We start from the raw sequence: 27,289 nt of genomic DNA on the forward strand, positions 1-27,289 counted from the left end.
TATATAAGCTTAAAATAAATGAATTTTGTCCCTTGTTGGCATAAACAGGTTGAGGTTACATGATGAGCTTAAAACAACATCAGCGACTTGTCGTGATTTTAAAATTAGTAGAAGAACATTACACAAGGTACACTGAAGAGAAAAAATAGAACCCTAAATAAAAAACTTTTGATCTTATGAGAGGAAAAAAGTTTTTCCCTTCAGGGTTTAATTTAAAAAAAATATTATTGTTATTAGATTCAGAATAATTGATTTTTAAATATTTTATTATTATTCAGTTAACTGTATAACTTTTCTGTTAAAAAGAAATATAAATATATATATATGTATGTATATATGTGTATATATATGTATGTGTATATATATGTGTGTATATATATATATGTATGTATGTATGTATATATGTGTATATGTGTATGTATATATATATATATATATATATATATATATATGCCTCATTACTAACCTTTAGTATTTTTATTCTTAGTGTTCATTTCTTTCTACTTTGGTTCCTCCAGGTTTTCTGGTGTGTTTTTAGACGTGCTGCCACTGAAGTGGCTCCATGATTTTAAACTCTTCAAATTTTTGCATTTTTAGAAGTTTTCTGTCTTCGGTGTCCCAACATTTGAGTCGTTTGTTTAGAGATGCATCGCCAGGCTGGACTGACTGACACCAAACTGAGGAGTTTGTTAGTAAACCTTCTCATCAATGCAAATCACTTGCAGCTCCTGCCATGAATCTTCTGGGAATACAAAGATTTGCATTAATATATCTAAAACTTGTTATATGTCAGACATTTTTGTATTGTGTTGGAATGATCTTACTTATGTTGAAAAGCTAGCTGTGGTCCCTTTCTGCTCACAATAATACTGTCAACATAGGTTGGAAGTCTGAGTCTGCCTTGAGTTAATGTCAGAGGAAGAAGAAATGTGATAACCTCTATGATTCAAGTGTCTGTTTGGAGACAGTACAAATAAGGGAGTCACAGAGCTGTGTTTCCTCGTGGTTTCCACAGTTTTGATTGCAGGGAGACTGTCTGGCTCCTTGCAGACTCATGCATGTCTGTTTAAACAGAACAGCCAGGTCATAATTATTTATGAGACAGTATTTCAAAAACCAGAAGGCATTGCTGGTAAGTACTGTAGGTGCCATTAAACCAATGATCAAAGCAGCATCATATAATAAGTTACGTAGACAATCTGCTTGAATTCAGTCAACTCAACCCAAAAGAAAGAACAAAGTAAGCTCATATAATGTTGACAAAAATGCCAAAAGGTGCATGCTGTTGCACTCCTGGGATGATAATGAATCTAAGATGAGAGAAAATCCACAAACTAACAAACCATAATAGTTGGAACAGCTGAAGAGAAGGCAAAGAGCACGTCCAGGAAAAACAGACATACTAACGAGATATACAGAGAGACAGGGCTAGTTTAGGTATGACTGGAGGATCTTTTATTTTTGCAGTGACTGAATAACCATTGTCTCTACATCCTGCTGAGGAAAGAAACTTCTGTGTTTTCACTATATTCTTAATACTGTATCTCATTTAACCTTCATGAATAGAAAAGAAATGACCCATTCATCCATTTTCTACCTATTTCATCCTACTAAAGCTCAAATGAGGGCTGCAGCCTCTCCCAGTGGCATCAAAGGCCAATTAAACATGATCAAAACACAGAACTCAACAGAAACAAATCAATATATACAATCAGGTCCACCTGTTCAATTACTTGATAACATAAATATTAATCAGCCAATCAAATGGCAGCAACTCAACACATTTGGTGACGTAGACATGGTGCAGACGACTTGCTGAAATTCAAATTGAGCATGAGAATGAGGAAGAAAGGAGTTTAAGTGACCACTGGTTCCAGCCAAGGTCTGCAGAACAGCATCCAACCTTGAAGCAGGTACAGCAGCAGAAGACACACCGGGTGCCTCCTGTCAGCTAAGAAAAGGAAACTGAAGCTACAATTCACACACACTCACCAACACTGGACAATAGAAGATGGAAAAAAATGTGTATTGGCGTGGGGGGATATTTTCTTTGGTCCCCTTAGTACCAACGTGGCCTGGTTTACCCACCACAGCCTACCTGAGTATTGTTGCTGACCATGTCCATCCCTTTATGACCACAGTGGAGCATCTTCTGATGCTACTTCCAGCAGGATAATGCACCATGTCACAAAGCTCAGATCATCTCCACCTGCTTTCTAGAACATGACGATAAGTTCACTGGACTCCAACGGCCTCCACAGCCACCAGATCTCAGTCCAGTAGAGCAGCTTTGGGATGTGGTGGAACGGGAGATTCTCATCATGGATGCAGCCGACAAACCTGCAGCAACTGTGTGATGCTGTCATGTCAATATGGAGCAAAACCTCTGAGGAAGGTTTCTAACACTTTGTTGAATTTATGATAAAGAATTAAGGCCGTTCTGGAGGAAAAAGGAGGTCCAACCTGGTACTAAGATGGTGGACCTGACAAAGTGGGAGGTGAGTATGCAGTCCCATGCAGTTGTGTGGTCAGTAAGTGGTGGCCGAAGAGACTCAAGCAGTTAGCTACAGATGCTGAAGGATAAGGAGCAACTCAATCAAATTATACACAAACACAAACAAAAGAGATCATCAAGAACTTCAGGAGGAGCAGAACCAACCCCCCTCTACATCAACGGTGAGTGTGTGGAGATAGTCCAGATCCCAACATGTATAACATACATGTGCAATACAACATTACTACAACCAATACCAATATATATATAAATATATATATATATATTTTTTTTTTTTTTTTTTTTTTTTACTTTTTTCTATTGTTGCAGTTTACATTGTGTACATCTTCTCTACTTCTCTAATGCAATGTATCTTTAAATTTCACTTACATTTTTAACAACAATTATACTTTTTTTTGTAATTTTATTATCTTATAACCCTTGTGTATATATGTCTAAATTTTTTGGAACTTTTTAATGTACTTTCTTCTTTTAAATTATTTGACTGCAATGAAAAAGGAGATGCTTCCTAATCGCGCTGTACACAGTATAATGGCAGTAAATCTGATTCTGATTCACACCTACATAGGATTAACATAGGTTCACCCCACCCCTAACAATGGATGTTGAAAATAAGTCTACGGTACAAACTGCAAGACAAGACAAGACAAGACAAGTATTTCTGGGTGACTAATGCAGCATCAAAACAGATCTGGCAACTCACCTGCTCAGAGCTGTTTTTCTAGGCTTATGTTTGCAAAATGAAGAGCTACCATACATATATCATATCCTACAGTAACATGAATGTATGTGCACATACCTCCTGGTGTTACTAGACTCTACAGATTACAGTATTTCTCAACTGCTGCAAAACATTTTTTTAAAAATATACTCTCATTTTCTCACACCTTTAAACACTAAACACATAATTCAAACTTTCAAAAAACTTCTGACAATTGCTGCAAAAGTGAACTATCACCTCAAAACAGTTTCATCTGTGCTGAAAACCAAACACAATTTATGCCCAAAGTATGTAAAAATGTAGAACACTACTGACACTGCTCGTACACACTACACAGAAAAATGCAAAACACACTACTCAGAAGATATAGAAATAAGCCCTAACGTAGGCTTAATGTCTGATGTCAAGGGCAATTTTGTGGTTGTACACACACACACACACACACACACACACACTATGAATAAAAGTCTAGTTCTGCAAATGACTCAAAATCCAGTTAGTAAACACTAAATCTATCAAATAAACAATAAGTGAAGTAAATTATTAACAGAATGTGAAGAAATGCACCTCTGTGATTTCATATTGGGGACATTTCCTGTTACTGGGTTATCTTTGGAAGATAGCACGCTAGTTGGCCAGCTCTGGTCACCATTTTATTGCTTTAAAAGATGAAACAGTGAGTCAGGGTAGCAGTCTACCCTCAGTCGACATGAGAAGAAAAAGAAGAGCTTTAATTTTTATCCCTACAGTTTATAACTCAAATCAAATGGCTGAAACTTGTGATTATTGGAGAGCAAGACAGAAAACATCCAGGTTGGTTGTTAATTTTGTGTCAGGTGATGTGTTTTCTAAAGATTTAAATGCCCCTTTGTGTCAGTATTTAAGCACAAATATGTCTTCATCATTATGAAAATGGCTTTAATATTTATGTGAAAAATTAAAAATACAGTTAGTTATTGGATCACCTTCAAGATCTCTCCTTTTTTCTTGATTTGAATCTCTAACACACTATCCCAACTGCCCTAATAGCATTTTATTTGTCTCTCATTTAAACCCACATCTGAAATCTCTGAAGCAAAATGTGATTGCAAACAAAAGGCACATTAGTGCTGATAAGAAGTGAAACCAGACCCCACTGCTCGCTGCTTGTGGAAGTGTTTAATGTTTAACTGCCCTGCCCACGTAGGAGGGAGGAGGAACTCATCTGAGTTCATTGTTGGCCAACACTTTGCTCAGACTGAGGTGAAGACAACCGAGTCTTCAGAAGGTCTAGTAAGGGCTCTGGGGAATTGTACATTTCTGGATTGTGAGACGATGGAGCAGACTAGGGAGCGCTGGACTTGTTAATTTGTTGACACTGTGAGTAAGAAGAGTATTATAGAAAGAGGAAAAGAGTCCTAACATTTTCAGCTGAGTGCTGATACTTATTGTGATTTATATTTGCTGTCTACTAGGACACATTCTTCAGACAATCAGGAACTACTGGATTTAAAGAAACGTCTTCAGTATAAATTGTTATCTTGGAATAAACGGCCACATCTGGATTGGTTTCAATCTCAGGGACTGTGCTCAGCAGAACTGATAACCTAATCAATTCCTGGAGAAATCTTGGCTGACCACTCTGTAACTATGGATGAGGAAAAAGACTGGAGTAAACTTGAACCAAACTATCCCATCAAAATCTTCCTGACGGTTCTCTACAGCCTCATGCTGGTGAGTGGGATTGTGGGTAATTCAATCACTATCAGAGTGACACAAGTGCTAAAGCGTAATGGCTACCTGCAGAAGAATGTGACCGACCATATGGTTAGCCTGGCATGCTCCGACCTGCTGGTGCTGCTTATCGGCATGCCGGTGGAGCTGTACAGCGCCATCTGGTTCCCCTTCACCTCCGCATCAGGTAATGCTTCCTGCAAGATTTACAACTTCCTGTTTGAGGCTTGCAGTTATGCCACAATCCTCAATGTAGCCACGCTGAGCTTCGAGCGCTATGTTGCCATCTGTCACCCTTTTCGATTCAAAGCCTTGATGGGAAAACGTACAGTGGCCCTCATCACCTTTGCATGGATGGTGTCTGTGCTCGTTGCTCTGCCTCTGCTGATTGCCACAGGAACAGAGGGACACATACCCCTCCGACAAGCCACACCAGTCCAAAATCTGACTTTCTGCACCAATCTGAGGGAGCACTGGGTGATGTACAGAGTCAGCCTCTTCGTGGCTTTCATCGTCTACATGATTGTGCTAATCTGTGTGGCCTTCATGTGCCGCTCTATGATTTTAGTCCTGAAGAAACCTTTGGGATCGATAGATAATGGAATCAATGAAAGTCGAAAGCATGAGAGTTCAACAGCAAAGACAGCAAGAAAGCAGACAATAATATTTCTGGGTAAGTTCCTGGTTTTATATCTTGAAATCATGCCTGGTTCCATAAAATCACAGATTACAATTTAGAGGGATGCTTGTTTCAGCTTGAGTTGTCTCGGTTTTGGGAATTAAAGCTCTGATGATGTAAACAGATATGTGAGAAGCTGGAACATTAAGATTTGTCACAGCCACTCAAGTTACTTACATCAGCAGTGAAAACTTGTACATTATGTGGAAGTGATTAAGACAATTTAAGGCTATACTTTCAGTATCATGAACATTCAGATTATTGCTGTTATAGAAAGAAACACATGCTGTCAAAAGTATCTACTCAGCTTATGTTTAATGGTGGAAATGAAAAAATATACCATCTGTAACATTATGATGATTGAGGATAGCTGCATGAAGATATTCTTAATTTTTCTTGCTGCCCAATCAGAATATTTTGATAGTACAAAACAGAATTAATCTTCATGAACCTGAGGTCCATTGAGGACAGATGGTACCAAACTGTGCTAAAATGGCCATGCTGGAGACCTTGCCTGAATCATCTCTAATTTTGTTCTGCTCCACTTTATCAGTGTTGGTCTTTCCAGACATAATGTTCACAGTGGTTAAGTACATCCTGGGATGCTTCTACTTCTACTTTTTAACCGCCTTGTTCCTCTCACTTCTTGTCAGTCCCACTGCTGATAATAACTTCCAGACTGATTGGGCTGGGAAGCCTCTGCACCCTAATTCAGTCGGGTACAGCCATGTCTGCCAACCTTTATTCCTACAGTCATGCACCAGGTCAATGTAGCGCTCATTTTTCCTCTGGTATGCCACGAGGATTATCTTCCTCCATTTGGTGGAAAACAAAACTGTGTCTGGTCGTAAGGTCATGCGGACGACATTCGGGAACTGGCGTCTTCTCTTTAGTTCCACCCTTAGCTCCCACACTTGGGCTGACTGCAGGAGGCTTGGCCGTTTTTTGTTGGGCTCTGCTGACTTTGCTTCACAAAGGCAACTGGTGTCACCTGAGTCCCTAAGGGTCACGGTAACCCTGCAATTTGCCACCCTGATTTCCTCGACCGGGGATGACAGGGGTAGTTGTAGTTGCCCAGATCTGATGTACAGCCCGACTGATGTGAAACTGGGAGTTATTCCAAGCCACTTCGTGAGGTGCTTGTTGATGTTATGCTCCACTCTTTCCACTGCTGTTAATGGGACCTCATAGACCATCATTAGCCACATCAGTCCGGGGAGCAGGCCATGCTGGCAGAGTCTTGATCTTTCTTGGAAGTCTAGATTTCTCAATATTCTTCAGCCATACCTCCGTTGACCTATGATTTAATAAAGGTTTAGGGAGACAGCTTTATCATTGCAAAGGGATATTCATAATCATCCTTAAACTTTTTTTCATTTCTGCGATGTGCCATCTTCATTTATTATTAACCAGTAACACTTACACTGATATCACAACAACTCTCTTTTCTGTGACTTCAAAAGCATTGCAGAGATTTACTCATTTTATTACAGGGATGCAATTTTCAAGGTCTAGGAAGTCAAACAGGAAGTCAAACAACTACTGGTTCCAACCACATAACATTGATGTCAGTGTGCAGCTCACTTCTCTTATTCACTGTCACTCATATTTACTGACTCACTTACAAAGTGGTTAAGAACACATACAGGTTAAAATGTTCCAAAACATTGCACATGGTTAGGATAAGAATAATATACACTTCTTAATATTCAAGGATCCTGGTTACAGTGATTCATGAAAATGTTTAATCTCAATTGAATCTTTTTTCCTATTCTAAATTTGAACTTTGGCTTCTGTTCATCTGTTTAAAAAGAAAGGAAAATCTGTTTGTGTGTCTTTAAAATAATGATGTAACATAGTTCTGAAAGGATTGTACAATATGTCTTATCATCAGGTCTGAAAGTTGCCATCTTTTCTTTCTTTTTCTTGTACAGAATCACACTTAGAAGAATATCCTAAATTAAACAAACAAAGAGAAGCTTTAGTAGCATAATGTATGGCTTTTATTGAAAGTGGTTTATAATAAGCAAACAGATGATATTACCAGAATTTTTCATGACTGTGATCTGACGACATGAACATTAATGATATGCTGAGGGAAACATGAATCTGTTGCAGTTGCTGTGGGATTTTTCTTCGATGAAGTCCCAGAAACAAACCAGTCTTTGTCTGAATGAAGTCATTTAGCACATCCTGCTCGATCATTAAGGCATTCAGTGGAAGCCAAATATTTGCTGTAACATGAGTCTGAATCACAGCTCTGGAATTTACTGTTTATTCCTAAAGCTCAGTTTAACCTTGTAACCTTGTAGCCGTTGTTTTTTTTTTGTCTTGTTTGTTTTGTTTTTTTCCCCTATTTGTCTCTGATAAAGTTTTCCTTTAGACATCAGTAACACCAGGGAAGATCTGGTAGTGCAGCCAAATTTGAAAATCTTTCTGGGTTTTAAGACAGTGTAGTTTGAAGTTCACTCCCAGCCTCACTACTAAAGAAACCTGGACTGCATCATTATTCTTGCAAACTTGTTTGTCCTCCACAAAAGGGCAAGAACTGAAAGAAGCTACTTAATGTTTTTTTTGTCCATGCTAAATCTGAGAAACACAAACATGCAATAGATCTATCTATCTATCTATCTATCTATCTATCTATCTATCTATCTATCTATCTATCTATCTATCTATCTATCTATCTATCTATCTATCTATCTATCTATCTATCTATCTCACAAAAATCTAAAATTCTAAAAATTAAAATTATTAATCAAATTTATCACAGATTTCAAATTGATCATGATTTATCATCATTCACGACTATGCCTGAAATTTGCTCATTTCTACCTTAATGTATCAACAGAATAAGCCAGTGCTGCAAATATTTAGGGTTACCTGACCTTCCCTTGCTCTCTCTCTCTCTCTCTCTCTCTCTCTCTCTCTCTCTCTCTCTCTCTCTCTCTATATATATATATATATATATATATATAGCTACACATCACTACAGCCATTTGGACTTACTGGACATCAATTTTCACCAAAAGATGACCGTCTCAATTGACTTTTACCGCACTTTTAACATTCTGGACGAGATCTCTGTAGTTTATTGTCGAGACTGACAGGTGATAAAGATGGCGGCGCAAGAGGAAACAAAAGCTGGGCTACTGGCTAGGCTAAGGAAGCAGCCACTCAAACCTCCGCTGCCGAGTCTCTACCTCCCCTACGCCTCACCAAACGGATGATTTAGAACTACAGCTGGCTGGGAATCGCTATGTCCGTGAATGTTGTGCTCTCATTATTACAGAGACCTAGCTACACGCTCATATACCAAATGCTATGGGACAGAAACAGTGACTCCGGTAAGAACAAAGGAGGGGGGCTCTGTATCTATATGCATGGAGGCTGGTGTAGCAACAGCACTACCATAGACAGACACTGCTCCCCACACCTAGAGTTCAAATCAGTGAGATGCAGACCCTTTTTCCTACCAAGAGAGCTAACTGTTGTCATCATCACTGCTGCCTGTATACTGTGGTGTTAGCCAGCATGTGTCAGCCAGCCTTTACACTGAAAGAGGTTAGACAGGAAACGGATGTTGTGCATGTTCTCGAGCTTAATGAAAAAAAAGTCTGTGCTTCCCTTGCTAACTGTCCCAGTGTTCCTTAACACAAAACAAGACATATACTACTGGATGCAAATGTAAACACGGCAACAAACACCAGCAGGCCCATCCCAATGGTGCCCACATTATTGCTGGGGACTTCAATATGGCAAATTTAAAATTGGTTCTTCCAAAATTTTACCAACATGTTACATGTCCAACTAGAGGGGACTACACTCTGTATACTCCAACATCAAGCATGTGTACAGAGCTTTACCCGTCCCCCACCAGGACCTGTCAGACCACCTCTCCCCACTTCTCACCCCAGCATGAGCTTTGATCAGTCTGCAGTCAAAGCTCACAAAGTGGACAGTTACCACCTGACCTGAGGACACTCTCCCCCAGCTTCAGGACTGCTTGGAACACACTCAGTGGCATGCCTTTCACCATGAGGACCTGGCAACATTCACAGAGACTGTAATGGCCTACATTGAGAACTGCATTGGGAATGTCACTGTGGATAAGTGCATCTGGGTATTCCCAAATCAGAAACCTTGGATGACAAGCCAGGTCCACAAGCTCCTTCGGGCCAGGACTCAGCCGACAGTCAGGCGACAGAGCACCGCTTGGTCCGACCTGAAGAGAGGCATCAGGGCTGCAAAAGCATATTGCAAGAGGAGGACAGAAGACCATCCCATCAGGAATAACCCCCATCAGGTGTGGCAAGGTATACAGAACATCACAAAATACAGAGGCTGTCATATGACATCTGGGGACTCCAATGTGGCGCTGGCTCAACAGCAATCAGCCACACCACTGTGGCCCACTCCAGCCTCCAGTAACTGCCCTCTCACCCTAGAGGTTAAGGACGTAAGACTTGTGCTCTGGTCAGTGAATCCCAGGAAGGCTACAGGTCCAAGTACCTGGAAGAGTGCTCAAGGCATGTGCCCATCAGCTCTCATAGGTCTTCACTGACATCTTCAACCTGTCTTTGGTAAAAGCTGTCACCCTGTCCTGTCTGAAATCTGCCACAGTCATCCCACTTCCTAAAAAGGCATCTACAGCCAGCCTTAATAACTACTGCCCGGTAGCACTCACCCCAGTCATTACCAAGTGCTTTGGAAGACTTGTCTTACGGCACATTAAAGCCTGCCTCCCTCCTGCCCTGGACCAGTTTGCATACTGGGCAAACAGGTCAACTGAGGTAGCCATAGCTATCACTCTCCACTCAGCACTGAGCCTCCTGGAGCACAAGGGGAGCTACGTCAGAATGCTCTTCATTGATTTCAGCTCAACTTTCAACACAATAATCACAAATATTCTGTTTCCCAAACTATTCTACTTGGGGCTCCCACCACCCACGTGTGCCTAGAAAAAAGATTTTCTGATCAACCCGCTCCAGCGGTTCATCGGAAAGTACCGGCTCTCCTCAGGGATGCGTGCTCAGCCTGCTACTTTACTCCCTTTACACATGTGACTGCCGTTCCACTCACCCAGAGAACATAATCATCAAATCTGCAGATGACACGACGGTGGTGGGGCTGATTACAGGGGGGAATGAGGCAGACTACAGAGATGAGGTCCTGAAACTTGGTGAGTTGCGCTCAGCAAATAACCTTGCACTGAACATCACAAAAACCAAGGAAATCGTCCTGGATTTCAGGCAGAACAGAACTGATCCTGCATCCCTGTACATCAGCGGTAAATATGTAGAGAGAGTACAGTCCCTCAAGTTCCTAGGCGTCCACATCTCCGCAGACCTTTCCTGGTCTGAGAAGACCACAGCAATGGTCAAGAAGGCACAGCAACGGCTACATTTCCTGAGGGTGCTCAGGAAGGAACATCGGAACACACAGCTGCTGGTGACCGCTCCATAATTGAGAGGCTGTTGACTTATGCTGTCACGGTGTGGCACTCCAGCTGCACAGAGGCTGACAGGAAGAGGCTGCAGAGGGCGGCACAACACAGAAGCTCATCGGCAGCCCTCCGCCCTCCCTGTCTGACATCCATGAAGGACCCCACTCACCCAGTTTTCCCCTCTTTGACCTGTTGCCCTCTGGTAGGCGTTACAGCTTCTTTCCCAAAGCTGTCATCAACTCAAACCTGTGCCAATGCTCCTGCACTGATTGCTTTCTTTTGCATTACCCAGTGCATAGACCCACCTACTACCTCAGACTGGTATTTTAAAATTTTAACTTCTTACTCCTGCCAGACCCTTGAGATGCTCTGATCAAGGTATTTAATTGCTTGGCTGGGACCTGGAGGGAGACTGGATTTACAGTCCTTGTGTCTCAGACTGTGGAACAGTCTTCCTCTGGGTTTCAGATCTGCAAGCTCTCCCTTCCTTAAATGTTTTCATGTCTGATTTACAGAGTTTTAGGCTTGCACCGTTTTGCCTTGTGCTGTTGGGTTTCTTGCTTTCCTTGCTCCAAATCTCCCTACATGTCTGTTTCCTGCATTTTACAGTGCCGCTTTGTCACATTTCTTAACATTTTTGCTTGTAATGATGTTGCTCTTTTCACCGATTTTAATGTACAAACAGGTGTGTAAGAGGTTGTAAAAAGTGCTACAAGTTAAATCTACTCAGGCAAAAGAAATTCACAGCGGTGCATATTTTTTCAATTTAATTTAACTTAATTAGTAATGACATCACCAACTTTTGACCACTCTGAATTCTGAGACTGGAACGCACCGTAATTCGGCACAGCTCCCAATTTGAATGTCAAAATAGTTCGGGATTTTTCTCCACCTCAGCCTCAAATAGCTTTACATAAGATTTTTGTTGTGTTTTACTCCCCAGCCTCACTTGAGAGGAAGGGAGAGGAAGCAGCTGCAGCACAGAAGAGGCTGGAAAAACTTGGTGTTTGTGGCAAAAATGCGGAGAAATCACAAGTCACTTTGTCTCCTCATACTTGGATGGGCCCTGCACTTGTGGGGAATGTGAAGCCATTCAAACTTTTCCTGGAGAAGGGTTTTAACTCCCTCACGTCCTCCGTAGTTTCCCAGAAACACCTTTCTAAGACAAAGTGAAGCCGTGGTTGATGTTTTGGGCCGATGGCTTTGTTGACTTAGGGAGGAAGCTGTTCAGGAGTTTTGGATATGAGTGTCCAGTATAAAGCAGAAAATGTAGAAATGTAAATGTAAATTCATGGAGAAATTACAGGAAAAAATGCTCATTTTCATCTGGGTGGTGATGCATCGAAAGCTCACATGTAAAGCAGGGAGCTGGAAGCTCCCAGCAGTTCAGCATAAAGACAGGACGCTTTTTTTTGTTTATATTTATTACGTTATTTCTTTATTGAAGTGACAGACATGTAACAGAAAGATGCTTGGTCAAAACTGATCTTCCACCACACTTAAAGTGGTCTAAATGCTCCTGTATTTTTTTTTATTCATAGACATTTTTTAAATATATTTTTTTAAATCTTCTAATTAAGCACTTTTATTATACCGTAGTAGCCTTGAATGTTGAATGTGCACACATTTAAATGTATTCACATGGTCAGGATGGCTCATGTGCTGCATGACCCCCCCTGGGCCACAAACCGCAAAACTTTTTCCTTTGTACATCTAAAAATACATTTACACAACAGTGGTATGAAAACTATCTCGGTGCGGAGAAAAATGCACATAGGACCAGAAACGATGTGCCAGGCCTCTAGTGGGCAGTAGAACACCAACACACCCGGGTGTGTGCCGCACAGACAAGTCGCGTGCCAACCGCTGGTTACTTACTCTGCGTCTTCGCTGACGGCATAAATGCTCCACCAGAAACAGGTTTTGCTTCAACAGACTGAAAATCAAAATGATTTTTTCAGAATATAGTTTTTTTTTTGTATTTTTTTTCTGTTTTTTTTTTTATTATTATTTATTTCTGTACATTAAACTTGTGTCATATCTCGTGTTGTCATCTATGTGGTTTTAAAAAAAAAAAAAATCTGCTTGATCATTTGACGCATGTAAACACACGTCATGATCTGAACTTTTTTGGATTTTGTAACCATGGCTACCTTCATGCGCTCCTCTCCTCAGCCAGCGAGCCCAAACTTCAGTCCTGAGAAACTTCTCTCCTTGACAACGTGAAATAGCTCTTGAACTGCTGAACAAACAGATTTAACCTTATTAAAATATTAAGTAAATATTTGGAGTTCTGTCTGCATTTTAAATTGAGAGTTGACGGTGGAGCGATTAAAAAATAGAGAATAGATTAAAATGGATGGACAACATCCAGAAGTCAAACCAATGATCCTGCATTCACAGTGCTGTGGGTGGATATTTAATAATAAGTATAATTAGTTCAGATTGTTTGAAAAAGCCACGTGGCAGCAATAAAATATTAAATTACAGAACTATGTCAAACAGATATGTTTTAAAGTTTGATGATGACATTAAGTTACTGGAAACCTACAAATACTCCTTTAAATTTGTCTTCATCTGAATGCAAAGCAAGAGTTTAAATGAGTTGGATAATGAGGAAAAACAGTAAAATATCAGTATGAAATCTTACTCTACCTGAACAATCACTCCTCACTTTTCCATCTTTCAGCTCAGACACTCTGTATTATGCATCTGTTTAGTTTTTGCATATATTGCCAGACAATAACTGAGGCTGCTTTGCATTTTCACATCTCTTCAGAAACGCTGTAATGATATTGCAGCATCGGACAGAAGGAAAAAAAACATATTGTTTGAAGGAAAAGCTCAGGCATCATATTCAAAACAAAATCAGTATGCATTAAACTTGCTGTTTGTTTTGAATCGGGCTTTATTACTTTTTTCACGTCTGCTTATTGGACGTTTACACCCTTGAGCGATGCTACTATTGATATTACCAACACATATGAAGAGGCTGGACAGGTTTGAGGTTGCCATGTTGGATCTTTCCAGCAATCAATCTGTTATTAAGGTTGTATCTTACAGGATAAATCTAAACTGCATATGGAAAAATGAAGTTTTAGCTGAATCAAGCTACACGTATTTACACACAGAGAGGGATATTCTTTCATGCAAACTGTTTATTTGCTGCTAATCTCAGCAGGAGTGATGTGCCAGACGCCCCGTCTTCAAACTCTTCTAACCAACAGACCAGAATATTGATGTACACATAAATATTGATGAGGACCGATATAAAATGGATTGTGAGTGTCTTACCCTTGCCATGATTTATTTATTATTATCTCAACATTTATTGCACCTTTATCAAAATGAATCAGCATGTGATATTCAGTTTCAGTTCTCCAACAACCACCTGTCGTATCCTTATTACCTAACTCGCTAATTTCACCAGTGTTGTTAGCTTCAAAGTCCATTACAGCTCAGGCCTTGTAAACAATGATCCAAGCAGCAATGCAGTGCGGAGTTTGTCTTAATAATGAAAATTTAATTTGACTGAATATTACCTGGAGACACTGACAGCCTGATCATCAGTTTGATATGAAAATGAATCGTGTTGAGATAAAGTTTCACCCTGGACAGTCAGCCATAACTGATGGTGGTGGTGATGGTGGTTGGGTGGGGGGGGCTCCTACTAAACCGTGAACTAACTTTTAATCCTGAGTAGGCTATGTGACTTTAGAGAGTAATTAAGAGCAGAGAGCCTTCCCGTTCAGTTGCCCACACATCACGTTCAGGACAGAAGGTTAATTGCTTTAGATAGTTGTGTCAGTCTCAGGAAGCAAGCATTTGTGAAGTGAATATTAATTCTTTTTTCTGCTTTTGGTCTGTGAACGCTGGCTTTTGTCAGCAGTGTGTGATGTGAACACTAAGTGAGGCCAGGTGGTCAAAAAGCAGCCAGTCTTTCTAAGAGCTTCATGATGTTTTCCCTGGTTTAACACAGCTGATGAAAAACGTGAACCTATTTGGTTTTAAAGTTCCAGTATGTAACAAAATCACAGGTCAGTGACACAGACATTTAATATATCATTAAAATGTATTTCTATTGGTTTCTAATCACTTTACTAAAATAACTTGTGTTTTTTTTCTCTTAGAATGACTTACTGTGGGCCCACATAAATGGCAGCTGTCATATTTGCACCACCATTTTTACTACGGTGTCTCTGAATGGTTACTTGTAGTGCAGTCATTGCTGCACTTCAGGCCACTGGATCCACTCATAGATTAAATCATTTCTATACCCATCTTTGCCCCTAGATATCAGTAATCTTTACATACTGTATTTAAACACTGAGAGAACTGAAGGACAGCAGCTCTTTGATCCTGAATGACTGCACATCCAACAACAGAACATTTAAACTTAAATAATGTTCAAGCTGAAAAACTCATATGAACAAACAAGCTGCTGTGTCATCAGAATATTCATCATTGATGAACATTTTGGATGATCAAGAATTTTCACACAGATCCAAACACAGAAATTGTCTGTAAAAAAACATTTGACTGAAAACATCTTTCAATAACGAATAATAGTCCAAAATATCTGCACACTTACCAGTGACTGACATCAACATTTATATTACAGATGTAGGAATGGATCATGGACACCAAGTGATGGAGCTCTTCCTGATAAATCACACAGCTAGAAGACTGTTAATAGAAATCTGCTGGCTTCATGTCTAATGTGAACTGCTTTATTAGGATTAGCAAAAAATCCTGGTTTGGTGTAAAATACTCTCTACTGGAGCCATACACATTCCTCACTTCATCAGGTCCACCTTCTAGAACCGAGTTGGACCCATTTTCCCTCCAGAACTGTCTTAATTCTTGGTGTCATAGATTGAACAAGGTGGTAGAAACCTTCCTCAGAGGTTTCCTCCATATTGACATGACAGCATCACACAGTTGCTGCAGGTTTGTCGGCTGCATCCATGATGAGAATCTCCCGTTCCACCACATCCCAAAGCTGCTCTACTGGACTGAGATCTGGTGGCTGTGGAGGCCGTTGGAGTCCAGTGAACTCATCGTCATGTTCTAGAAAGCAGGTGGAGATGATCTGAGCTTTGTGACATGGTGCATTATCCTGCTGGAAGTAGCATCAGAAGATGCTCCACTGTGGTCATAAAGGGATGGACATGGTCAGCAACAACACTCAGGTAGGCTGTGGTGGTTAAACCAGGCCATGTTGGTACTAAGGGGCCCAAAGTGGGTTAAGAAAATCTCCCCCCACCATTACACCAGCAGCAGCCTGAAGTGTTGATCCAAGGCAGGATGGATCCATGTTTTCATGATGTTTCCACCAGATTCTGAGCCTAGCATCTGAATGTGGAGCTGAAATGGAGACTCATCAGACCAGCAACGTTTCTCCATCTTCTATTGTCCAGTGTTGGTGAGTGTGTGTGAATTGTAGCCTCAGTTTCCTGTTCTTAGCTGACAGGAGGCACCCGGTGTGTCTTCTGCTGTTGTAGTCCATCTGCTTCAAGGCTGGACGTGTTGTGTGTTCAGAGATGATGTTCTGCAGATCTTGGTTGGAACCAGTGCTGATTGGACTTCCTGTTGTCTTTCTATCATCTCCAACCAGTCTGTCCATTCTCCTCTGACCTCGGACATCAACAAGACATTTTGGTCCAGACAACTGCTGCTCACTGGAGATTTTCTCTTCTTCAGACCATTCTCTGTAAACCCTGGAGGTGGTTGTGTATGAAAACCCCAGTAAATACTCAGACCAACAACCATGCCACATTCAAAGTCACCAAATCTCCTTTCTTCCTCATTCTGATGCTCAGTTTGAACTTCATCAAGTCGTCTTCACCATGTCTACATGACTAGATGTAGTTGCTGCCACGTGATTGGCTGATTAGATATTTGTGTTGACAAGCAATTGACCCGGTGGACCTTATGAAGTGGCTACGGTCTTTTGATTTAAAGAAGCTGAGGAGTATAAACTTTGTGTTGGCCTTTGACTAGTTACAATACTTTTCTATCTCATGGTACATCTCCACTGCACTCGATTCAACTCTTTTGTATGTTGTTTCCCAGTGCAGATGACGTCCCTCCCAGACAGTGTTGTTTTTGGCAGACATCTCAGTTTTAGTCTTAGTTTTAGTCATCATAACAAAAATGCTGATTAGTTTTAGTCACATTTGAGTCATGTCTAAGTTTGATCTAGATTTAGTCGATGAAAACTCAAAAAAGTTTCAGTCTAGTTTTAGTCAAATAAAAAAATTATTAGTTTTTAACAAATTAATTTAGGTCAATAAAACCACTTTCGCTACAACAGCAGTTACCGTTTCTGCAATGGCACTTGCCGTTTCTGTAGCGGTAGTTACCGTTTCCTCAACGGTCTCAGCGGTTTGCCACTGTGGGCTGGTTGCAGACTTTTCACATTAGTGGTAACTCCTAATACAAGAAAAATATGTGTAAGTTTGCACAGATTAATCTGCACCTCAAGTGACGTACATACACCATGTAAGCTATAATGGACCAGCTTTTTTTTGCATTGGTTTGGAAACATTTTAGTAATATCGCTCATTGATAACAATAAACGTGTCATTATTTTTTTAACACATAAAAATATACTACATATATATGTGTATGTGTATAGTAACTTTCCAGATCTGTTCCATTTTGATATTAAATAATCAATGCAATAACCATCATGTAGGCTGAAGATCAAGCCTCTTCATTGTACTTCTTTCTGCGACCTTCATATGCCAGAGGAGGGCACAACCTTGGAAGATTAAGTCCATTTTGTATTTGGGACATCATTTAGTTGTTTTGTGTGATTAAAACATGAATGGTCTGGGTGAATACTCCATTCTTATTTGGCTGTAGGGTGTCCATATGGACACCTTTAAAAGAAGTTCCGGTCAAAAAGCCTTATTGTTGTAAATTGTTGATTTAACCCTAGTTGGTAACTGTAGCAACAGAAACTCGCCGGGCTGCAGACACGCCAAATCATGTCTGGGACGGCGCATCGTTGTGAAAGCAGCTTGCAGGCTTATTGGGCTCCGTCAGTCCAGGAGAGACGAGAATGGAGCAACATTCTGTCGTCTCGCAACGTCCCAGCCAGCAGTGGTCAGGGTCCACAAACGTTAAATCTCCGTCCTTCAAACACCACGGTGGACATGCCAGTATCTTTATGAAATGTCACGATCAACGGATACGTGATCTTACTTGCTTGCTGAGACAGAAAAGACAGTTGACGACCTATTTAAAATGAAATGCAACATTTCATAAAGATACTGGCTACTTACTAAAATGTTTCCAAACCAATGCAAAAAAAAGCTGGTCCGTTATAGCTTACATGGTGTATGTACGTCACTTGAGGTGCAGATTAATCTGTGCAAACTTACACATATTTTTTTTGTATTAGGAGTTACCACTAATGTGAAAAGTCTGCAACCAGCCCACAGTGGCAAACCGCTGAGACCGCTGAGGAAACTGTAACTACCGCTACAGAAACTGCAAGTGCCATTGTAGCGAGAGTGGCTGGCCTGGATCTTAGCGTCTATCTCGCTCTCTCCCCGCCGCCATCCACCCCTCACCCTCCCTCTGCTTGTAGCTGTTGAGAAAAACTGCACAAAACTGACGTTACTCCATCTTCGATCGACTAGTTTTGCCTCACGTCAGGTCCCAGATGTGTGGCACAAAAGTTTGAAATTCAGATCTGAATTTGAATTTCAGATCTGAATTTGAATTTCAGATCTGAATTTGAATGGAGAGAACTGAAACTGAACTATGAAAATGAATTAGGGAATGAATTTTTTCAAATACAAAAGTTTCAACTTTACCAATATACACATTCAAAAAACAAAGATTCAATATCAAATATGGTCATTTGGATTCAGTTTTTTAAAGCAATTATTCAAACAGGCATATTCAGATTCAAATTTAATGATTCAAATTCAAATATAAAGAATTCAGATTCGCTCCCCAGTGGCACAAAGCTTATCCCATAGGAGGGAGTTAATCCCGAAGAGAAAGCTACTTCGGCCCTGGAGAAGAAGGCTCTCCCCCGTGTCTTCCGACCACGGTCAGAAGAGGAAAATGGGAAAGGTTAACATATGAATGAATAAACTGCTTGTCTGTGTGCTGCACGTCTGGTGGTGGGCGTGGCCAAGGTGCAGCAGCATCGCTGACTGACAGATTGTCAAACAACAAGCAGAAATGTGCATTTTTAATGTCGGACAATCAGCCCTTAAACATTTTCGTCTCGTCAACGAGATCTCACAAACGTCTCGTCATGTTTTCATCTTCCGAGAGCCATTTTTAACACTGGGAAACCTGGTGTTTTTCCGTACTAACTTGTTCTCCTGTCTGGTGTCGTGCCGATACCCTGTAGAACTGAATATTGTGGAATGAGGAAGTAATTTTAATCCCTATTGAGATTCAATGGCCAATTCAATGGCCAACCACGAACCTGCTGGAAAAACAATGCACATTCGTAAGCTAACACAGCTTGCTAGGGACTTGATTGCCGATCGTCAAGAGCAAATGCAAATGTGAAGACACAAAAGCCAACACCTGAAGCCAGAACAAGGATCACAACTCGCCTCCAAAGCTTCCTCTGCTTTCTTTCCCTCCAGATGCTTCGCACCATTCAAGCCTGCACAATTCAGCATGCAAGAGACACAGAGACTGTGGATTGGTTCATGGCTGTTCCAGAATTGATGGCATTCATAGCAATTATCATCTGGCGAGGGGTGAAGAAGGTTCCATCCTTGTCTGACAACTGGTCCAAGATGTATGGAAACAAAGAGATCATGGCAACAATGGCTAGAGACCGCTTCCAAAAAATCACCCGGCATGAGCGAGTGCAGACAGACAGGTTTGCAGCAATTTCAGAACTATGGGAATCATTTCGGAAGAACTGTGTCAAATTCTACAGACCTGGTCGGCACATCACCATTGACGAACAGCTGTACCCATCAAAAACACGTTGCCCTTTTCTGCAGTACATTGCCACAAAACCAGATAAGTTTGGAATAAAATTTTGGGTGGCGTGCGACCTGAAATCCAAGTATATCTGCAATGTTTATCCCTATGTTGGCAAAGACCCCAGTCGTCCCAAAGAAGAGAGACTGTCTGAGAGTGTGGTTATGAAGTTGATTGAACCATTTCTGGATCAGGGCAGAACCGTCACAACGGACAATTTCTTCACGTCAATTTCACTTTCCAAAAAGTTGCTCAGCCGGAAAACCACCATCATTGGGACAGTCAATAAGATTCGCAGAGAAATTCCTCCTTCTGCGAAAGTGAAAAACTGCAGTGAGTTCAGCACTCAGGTGTTTACAACAACTAACGCCACATTGACTGTTTAAGCAGCCAGCCGGAAGAAGACGGTCTATGTCACGAGCAGCATGCATGGGCTCATTCAGACTGAGGACACACACAAAAAAAAACCAACCACCATCACCCAGTACAACAAAACAAAATGTGGGGTGGATTCCATGGACCAGATGGTGCGGGAATACTCCGTACGAGCTGGAACAAGAAGATGGCCAGTGGCTGTGTTCTATAACATGGTGGACATGGCAGCCCTGAACGCCTATGTGCTTTATCAAGCCTGCACAGGAAGAAAGGAAAGGCGGCCAGATTTTTTGATGCAGCTTGCCAGTGAGTTGGCCGCGTCTCACGTGACAGCGAAGCAGATTGAAAGGGACAACGGTCTTCGCAAACAGGTTGCTGAACCAGAGGAACCTGCCAAAAGGAAAAAGTGCCAAGTCAGGAACCAGTGCAGAAAGAACCTTGCTGCAAAAAGATGTGTTGAATGTAGCAAGTTCACATGTGGAATGTGCAAAAAAGAAGAGCCATGGCGCTGCAAGGTCTGCGCAGACTAAGGACAGTTTATTGTGTTGTGTTGTGTGAATTTTTGGATTTTCTGTTTTGTTTAAACTTTTCAATAAACCATTTGAAATAAGCAGTTTCTAGTTTGTGTTTTCATTCTCTTACTAAATTGAACTTTTATGTAGTCCAATCTAAGCAATGCAAAATATTTACGAAAAAACCAGGAAGATTCAAGCTCTCAAGAGGAAGATTGGAGTCAGAAGCAATGAAGTTAGTTTGAGTTGCTATAAAAACTTGCTGCTTTTGTCTTCACATTTGCATTTGCTCTGACGATCGGCCATCAACGCCCAATAAAGCAGTGCAACATTGTTAGCATACTGGTTAGCATAATGGTCGGCACAGGTTCAAAACTGGTCCGACTGGTTCTGGAGAGGGGTATCAAAGTGATACCTCTTTAGTAGTTAGGGTTATAAGGTATCCAATTGTTACCTTTTAGGTTTTCCAGTGTTAACTTGTCACCGTCTCGTTATTGTCATAAAAAAGGTTCGTCAACGAAATAAATTCGTCATCGTCATCGTTGACGAAAACAATACTGCTCCCAGACATTTGTGGTATCGGCTGTATTCACTGTGAAACTGCACTGAAACAAGATCATATGAAGCCACTTGTATGACCGAATGTGTAAATCAGTCATAGATCATAAATTAATCAGTTAAGCATCCATCTCTGAAACGTTGCCCTCATGTTGAGCTCCTGTGGATTAGAAAGTCTGTTCATGATGCAAATTAGATGCATTGCTTAAATATTTGTTTCTGTTTTGTTTGCTTTGAGATCATATTAACAAACTCATTAAATCTAACAGAGGAGAGAATTCAAGAGCATTTTCTCTCATGATAATGAACAGTCTTCTTGGCTTTGGGCTGCCTAAGTTACTCTAATTAGTGGAACCACTTCCTCTGCTCTGCCTCAAAGGGGTAATAGATCATGAAGTGTGGCCACAGCCCAACTGCCACCCTCAAACTTTTCATGTTTGAATCGATGAAGCTATTTACTGTGTTTGGCTCGAGCCCCTTCTGGAGCTCAAGCTTTGATGTCCTTATTCAAACCCCTTTACTGACCAAATTAACCTTGAGGAAGATTTCTTTTAGATTCTCTGGGCAGGTCAGTAACTGTGCATCATGCCCTACGATGGGCCTCCTTTAAGTCATTATTTATTATCTCTTCTGAGTGACAGCTGTATAGTTGAATATAAGCTCCAGAGCCCTGTGGCAGCCAACACAGCCCAAGGCAAGCCCTCCGATGAATGATAGCAGCTCACTAAGAGAGCCATATGGGATGCAGTCCTGCACATGGATTAAAAAGGCAGCTGTGGAGCTGCATGCTCTGTCATCACTTAGTACAAGCACGTTTATGTTTGGTTTTATAAACCAGTCTCAACAGCTAATCATCAATTAGATATTTATGATGTAGTTAGTGTGAATGTTTCAGCTCTGTGTCAATGCATGGTGGTGGTAGAATGATGTTATGGAGATGTTCCTTTGAAGCAGGAATCAAGAAACTGGTCATAACTAACAGATGAAGGCACTCGAGGATCTTAGAGAGAGCTTCAAAGTGCAGAGACGTTAGTCTGGGACAATCCATCACCTTTCATTACGACAGTGACTCAGCAAAAAGCATCAGTCCTGGAGATGGTCAAGTCTGTAGCATGTAGCAACGTTTCCAGTGACACAATTTCCCTGTTGTGAAATCTTTAAGTTGAACAGACTTTAGACACCTGCTCAGTTTGTGGAGTCTATTATTCTTCTTCTCCATGGAAAACATCAGTGACCCCAGGACATATCTTAGATGGGAAAATTTCAGTTGTTTGGTCGTATTCATGGTAAAGAAATCACAATTGTAAAATTTCACTTCATATTTGTATTTTTTTAGCTTTTTATATAATCCTCTCACAGATGGAGAAACTGCAAATCAGAATGATAAACACTGAAACTCTGCATCACTTTGTTTAGTTTATCACTACACACAAAAAGCTTTTTACTTTCCCAAAACAACAGGATTTGATCATTTAGGATGTTGCTGAGAGTGAAGCTGCAGGTACTAGAGTGAGGAAATAGGCTTGGAGAAGCTTTTTAATGTCCTGTGGGATGCAGCACTTCAGCAAAGAGTGTTGCCCTAATTTGAGAAGAAGAGATGTGCCCCCCTCATATCCACTGTTAAAAAACATTTCAGAGCAAGAGATGAGAGTATTAAATGTGCTCCATGTTAACTAAACATGCCATTTTTCCTGAGGATAAATGTTTTCTGTTAATTGTTGTTGCTCCTGTTGCAGTAATGTCATGATGAATCATGGCAGGGCTGTCAAATTTATTTTAGTTCAGGGACCACATACAGTGCAGCTTGATTTTAAGTGAGCCAGACTAGTGAAACAAAAGCATAATAACTTATAAATGACAAAAAACTCTCAGTTTATCTATTTGTTTTAAAATAAAGTAGTACATTTTAAGAGGTTTACATTTAATGAACTATCCTTTTATAAAACATATTATTGGGAGCGGCAGGGCTCAGCAAGGTAGAGCAGTCGTCTTGTAACCCGAGGATTGCCGGTTCAGCCAAGTTGAGCTCATGTCGAGGTGCCCCTGAGCAAGGCACCGAACCCCAAATTGCTCCTGATGGGTCGTGGTTAGCGCCTTGCATGGCAACTTCGCCATCAGTGTGTGAATGTGTGTGTGAATGGGTAAATGTGATGTATAATGTAAAGCACTTCGGGTAACATTCCAGGTTCAGTAAAGCGCTACAGACCATTTACCATATTATAAAAACTTGGAATTTCTGGAGAAAAATAAGTGCAGATTTTGCCTTATTTGCATGTACATTGTAACTTCCTGATTTCAAGGGATCTAAAATGGCACAAAATATTAAATCACATATCTGGTAGAACATCTGATGAATTACTTCACTTCATGATTAGAATAGCTTGTCAAGACCTAGAATTGACTTTATATGAACATACATTTCCACAAATTTGTAGTAAGTCTGACCACCTGAGCTGCCTCACCTAATCATACAAACTGAAGTTAAGTCTGTTAAAAATATATGAGTCTCCTACTGCCTTGTAAATATATTATATTTACATAAAACTACAACCTCCAATTGAAAAACTAGAACGTAAAATCACTTTTATAAAAAGATATATGCCCCCCCATTTAGTTTGACTCTGAAATATGCTGTGTGTATAATGTGCTGTATTTGCTGTGTTTAATCCAGGTTTTTAATATTTAATATTAAGTTAAGTAATCTCTTAACAAACATTAGCTAACACAAAGATATGAAGAGATAAGATGAAATAATAAAGATTTACTAGAGGTTGTTCATTCACAGTGAGATATCAACCACACACACACATACCCACACAAACACATATCTCTGGCTGGTGTTTAGTGTTAGCTGACACAGGTTGCTAGCATAGCAATGTACACATGCTGTTAATTTTCCATTTAGTTCTGTGTTCAGTAGCCATGAAAAGCACATATACAAGGTTTTCATCAGTTTGTCTCGCTGTCTGCAGAACAGCTATGTCAGTTTTACAGTTGAGTAATGATGTGATACTTACATACAACTCCCCTGCCCTCCCAACAACATCTACCGCCTTCTGTTGAATGCTTTGCTCTCAAACGAAGTTGTGGTATTATATGAAAGCTTTACCTAGCAGAGGTTGCACTGGGCCTCATTTTTCTGTCTTTTCTTCTTCAAACAGAACTCTTTGTTGTTGTTGGCTTTACATGTTTCTTATATTGTATTTGGACTCCACCATATAGGTAAGGGTTGAGGTGGGAGGTGTGGGGTGATCAAGGGGCGGAGAGTGGGCGGGCAGAAATGATTGACAGGCAGCAACTCAGTGACCAATAGCAAGATGGAAAGCCAGATACAAAGCACCTACACCACAGAGCGGTCTTTGTTGTGGAAGACTTTTCTCCTCCTGAATCTCCTCAGCTACACATGAACCAGGTGGTCCTGAGGCGTATCAGTCTGAGCCGTTAGCGCTGTTAGCTGCCTGTCAGCAGCTCCAGCAGCTCTGGAAAGCTGTGGAGACTCACGGCAGGTTGTGGCAGCTGCTAGAAGTTGCTGCTGCTACGATTTGAGCTGCTGTCTGTCGCCAGATGAGGATCAGCAGGTAAAGAATAAAGTCCGGTGTTACTTTTACACCCCTCAAAAGCACAAATTCATCTCATTGCAGGAATATTTCATCAGAAACTTTGTGAAATACTAGAAGCCTGAAACTAGCAGATCTATACCAGATAAGTTCACATCCCCCCAATCCCAAACCGAAAACTTGAGCACTCGCCCTGAGCCCCTGATGACTAAATGACATCACCTGCATGAGGAGTCGAGGGTGACAGGCCACAAGGGCTCGAAATGCTTTAAATAGGATTGGGACAGCACTTTGAGACCTGCACTGCAAGGAGAGAGACGCCAAAACGAGAGGATTACAATTCTTAAAAAAAAAAAAAAAAAATGACAGAAGAGAAGTTGCTGCAGCAACGATTTGTCTGTAAGTATAAAACACTGCAGCCATGATTTATTGTCATGAATGTCTGAAAGAATGTGGCTAATAACAACGTAATATCTCCATCAACAGGGTCTGAAGACCAAACCAAAAAATTAATTTGTCTCAGGATAAAACATGAAGCGCTATTTACGGGCTTCCGCAACGCGTCCTTACAAGGATTTGAGTAAGTGTTGAGTTCTTGTAATCCATATAAAAGTAAATGGGCTGAAAACAAAAGAAAACCAGTGTTGATGAGCAGCATTTGTGTCTGTGTGCGTATGTGTATAGTGTTATCATTGCAGAAATGGGTCTGCAGAAGGTTGTGACCCCCAGCCAGGCTGCAAAGAAATGGGAAAACTTAAAGAAGAAATATAGGGTTAACCTGTTTAATGTTTATGCACATGGGTTGCTGGGTAACGACCCAGCGCCACAATACTGAAGAACATGTTTCACACGTCGGCTTCTCTCGGTAAACTCCGTGTTTCACGTGACATCGCAGTGATTTATGGGTAATTCCTTAGCGAAAGTTGGCATCGATGCTGACTTATGGAAAGGGGGCAGAAAGGGCTCAAAAATGTCCGCCATCATCCCTTGATCACTCACACAATTCCAATTGGAATACCACTGAACCCTCGAGCCCCTCGCGGGAGCGCGCCCGTGAGTGCAGGAGTGCTCAAGTGTTCCATTTGGGATTCGACCATCCCTTCATATGCGTTGGTGGGTGTGGTTTTCAATGCTTGCAAGGCGAGGACCCGCCTACCTGCATCTGGAGGGAGGGGCTGTAGGGTTTTTAAAATTTTCTCGTGATGTAGAGAAGCACCAAGTACAGCTAAAGTACAGTTCTACATCAAGAAAAACAAAACCTGGTTTTACCCTGTAGGGGGCATTATGAGCCATTTTTGACCTACAACATCCCATTTTTTAAAGAAATGAAAAAATGATAAATTTTATCAACAGTTAAGTAATGCGGTGTTGTTTACAGCTCAAAAACACATTTTAGGGTGCACTACCCCTTTAATTATTGAAAGATTATGACCACCCTACTCCTCAAAGTGGTTTGGTCCACCTGTCTTTATCCAACGGGCAGGGCTACTGGCAGCTCCGTGTTTCAGTGAGTGAGTCTTACAAGATGAGGGACCCACAGCAATGTGTAAAAGCCAGTAAGTCATTTATTTCACCGCATGGAACATGAAAAGTGAAATTTCTCCTGCTATGTCCAAAATAAGCTTCTTTTTGTTTTTTAATCAAGATGCCGGTTAACTGGCCGTATACCAGCGGCACATTACAGTTCCGTAATGTACCGTAATGTACCATAATGCACCGTAATGTACCGTAATGTACCGTAATGTACTATAATGTACTATAATGTACCGTAATGTACCGTAATGTACCATAATGTACCATAATGCACCGTAATGTACCGTAATGTACCATAATGTACCGTAATGTACCGTAATGTACCGTATAACAGCGCAAAGCTGAATAGAGCTTAAGCGCTTATGGTATTTCAAAGAACGTAATGTAATGTTGCTAGACATATATCTAGATTTTGATTCCATTACTGTGTAATTGTACTGAAGAATTTTTAATCTGAATGTGATCCCAGATTTTTTTTTTTTTTTATATAATGTTTTGTAGGCTAGTGATTATCAACACGATTTCGATGTTCAGACTGACAGATATCTAATTCATTTGTTTGTTCAGTTTTTTATGGTCTAAGATGCCAGGTAAGTAGAAAAAGCCCAGTAAAATCAAAGCATTGTGATAAAGATTTTCAAAAGGACTGGAATGAAGTCTTTTTGGAAATGTTTCATAATGGTTTCATTAGGAAAAGTCAAGTCAGC

General features: G+C 40.7%; 1 protein-coding gene across 1 annotated transcript in view; it reads left to right on the top strand.

The window, feature by feature from the left end:
* The first annotated feature begins 4,459 nt into the window (after positions 1-4,459).
* The window catches only part of gpr39 (G protein-coupled receptor 39), a 43,653-nt gene continuing 20,823 nt past the window's right edge, over positions 4,460-27,289 (top strand). The window contains exons 1-2 of the mRNA XM_042001424.1: positions 4,460-4,595; positions 4,691-5,622. Of these exons, the coding sequence (XP_041857358.1) occupies positions 4,866-5,622 (757 nt within the window). The 5' untranslated portion in view covers positions 4,460-4,595; positions 4,691-4,865. The remainder of the gene's footprint in view (positions 4,596-4,690; positions 5,623-27,289) is intronic.

Source organism: Melanotaenia boesemani, chromosome 12 (assembly GCF_017639745.1).
Source record: "Melanotaenia boesemani isolate fMelBoe1 chromosome 12, fMelBoe1.pri, whole genome shotgun sequence".
Classification (NCBI taxonomy): domain Eukaryota; kingdom Metazoa; phylum Chordata; class Actinopteri; order Atheriniformes; family Melanotaeniidae; genus Melanotaenia; species Melanotaenia boesemani.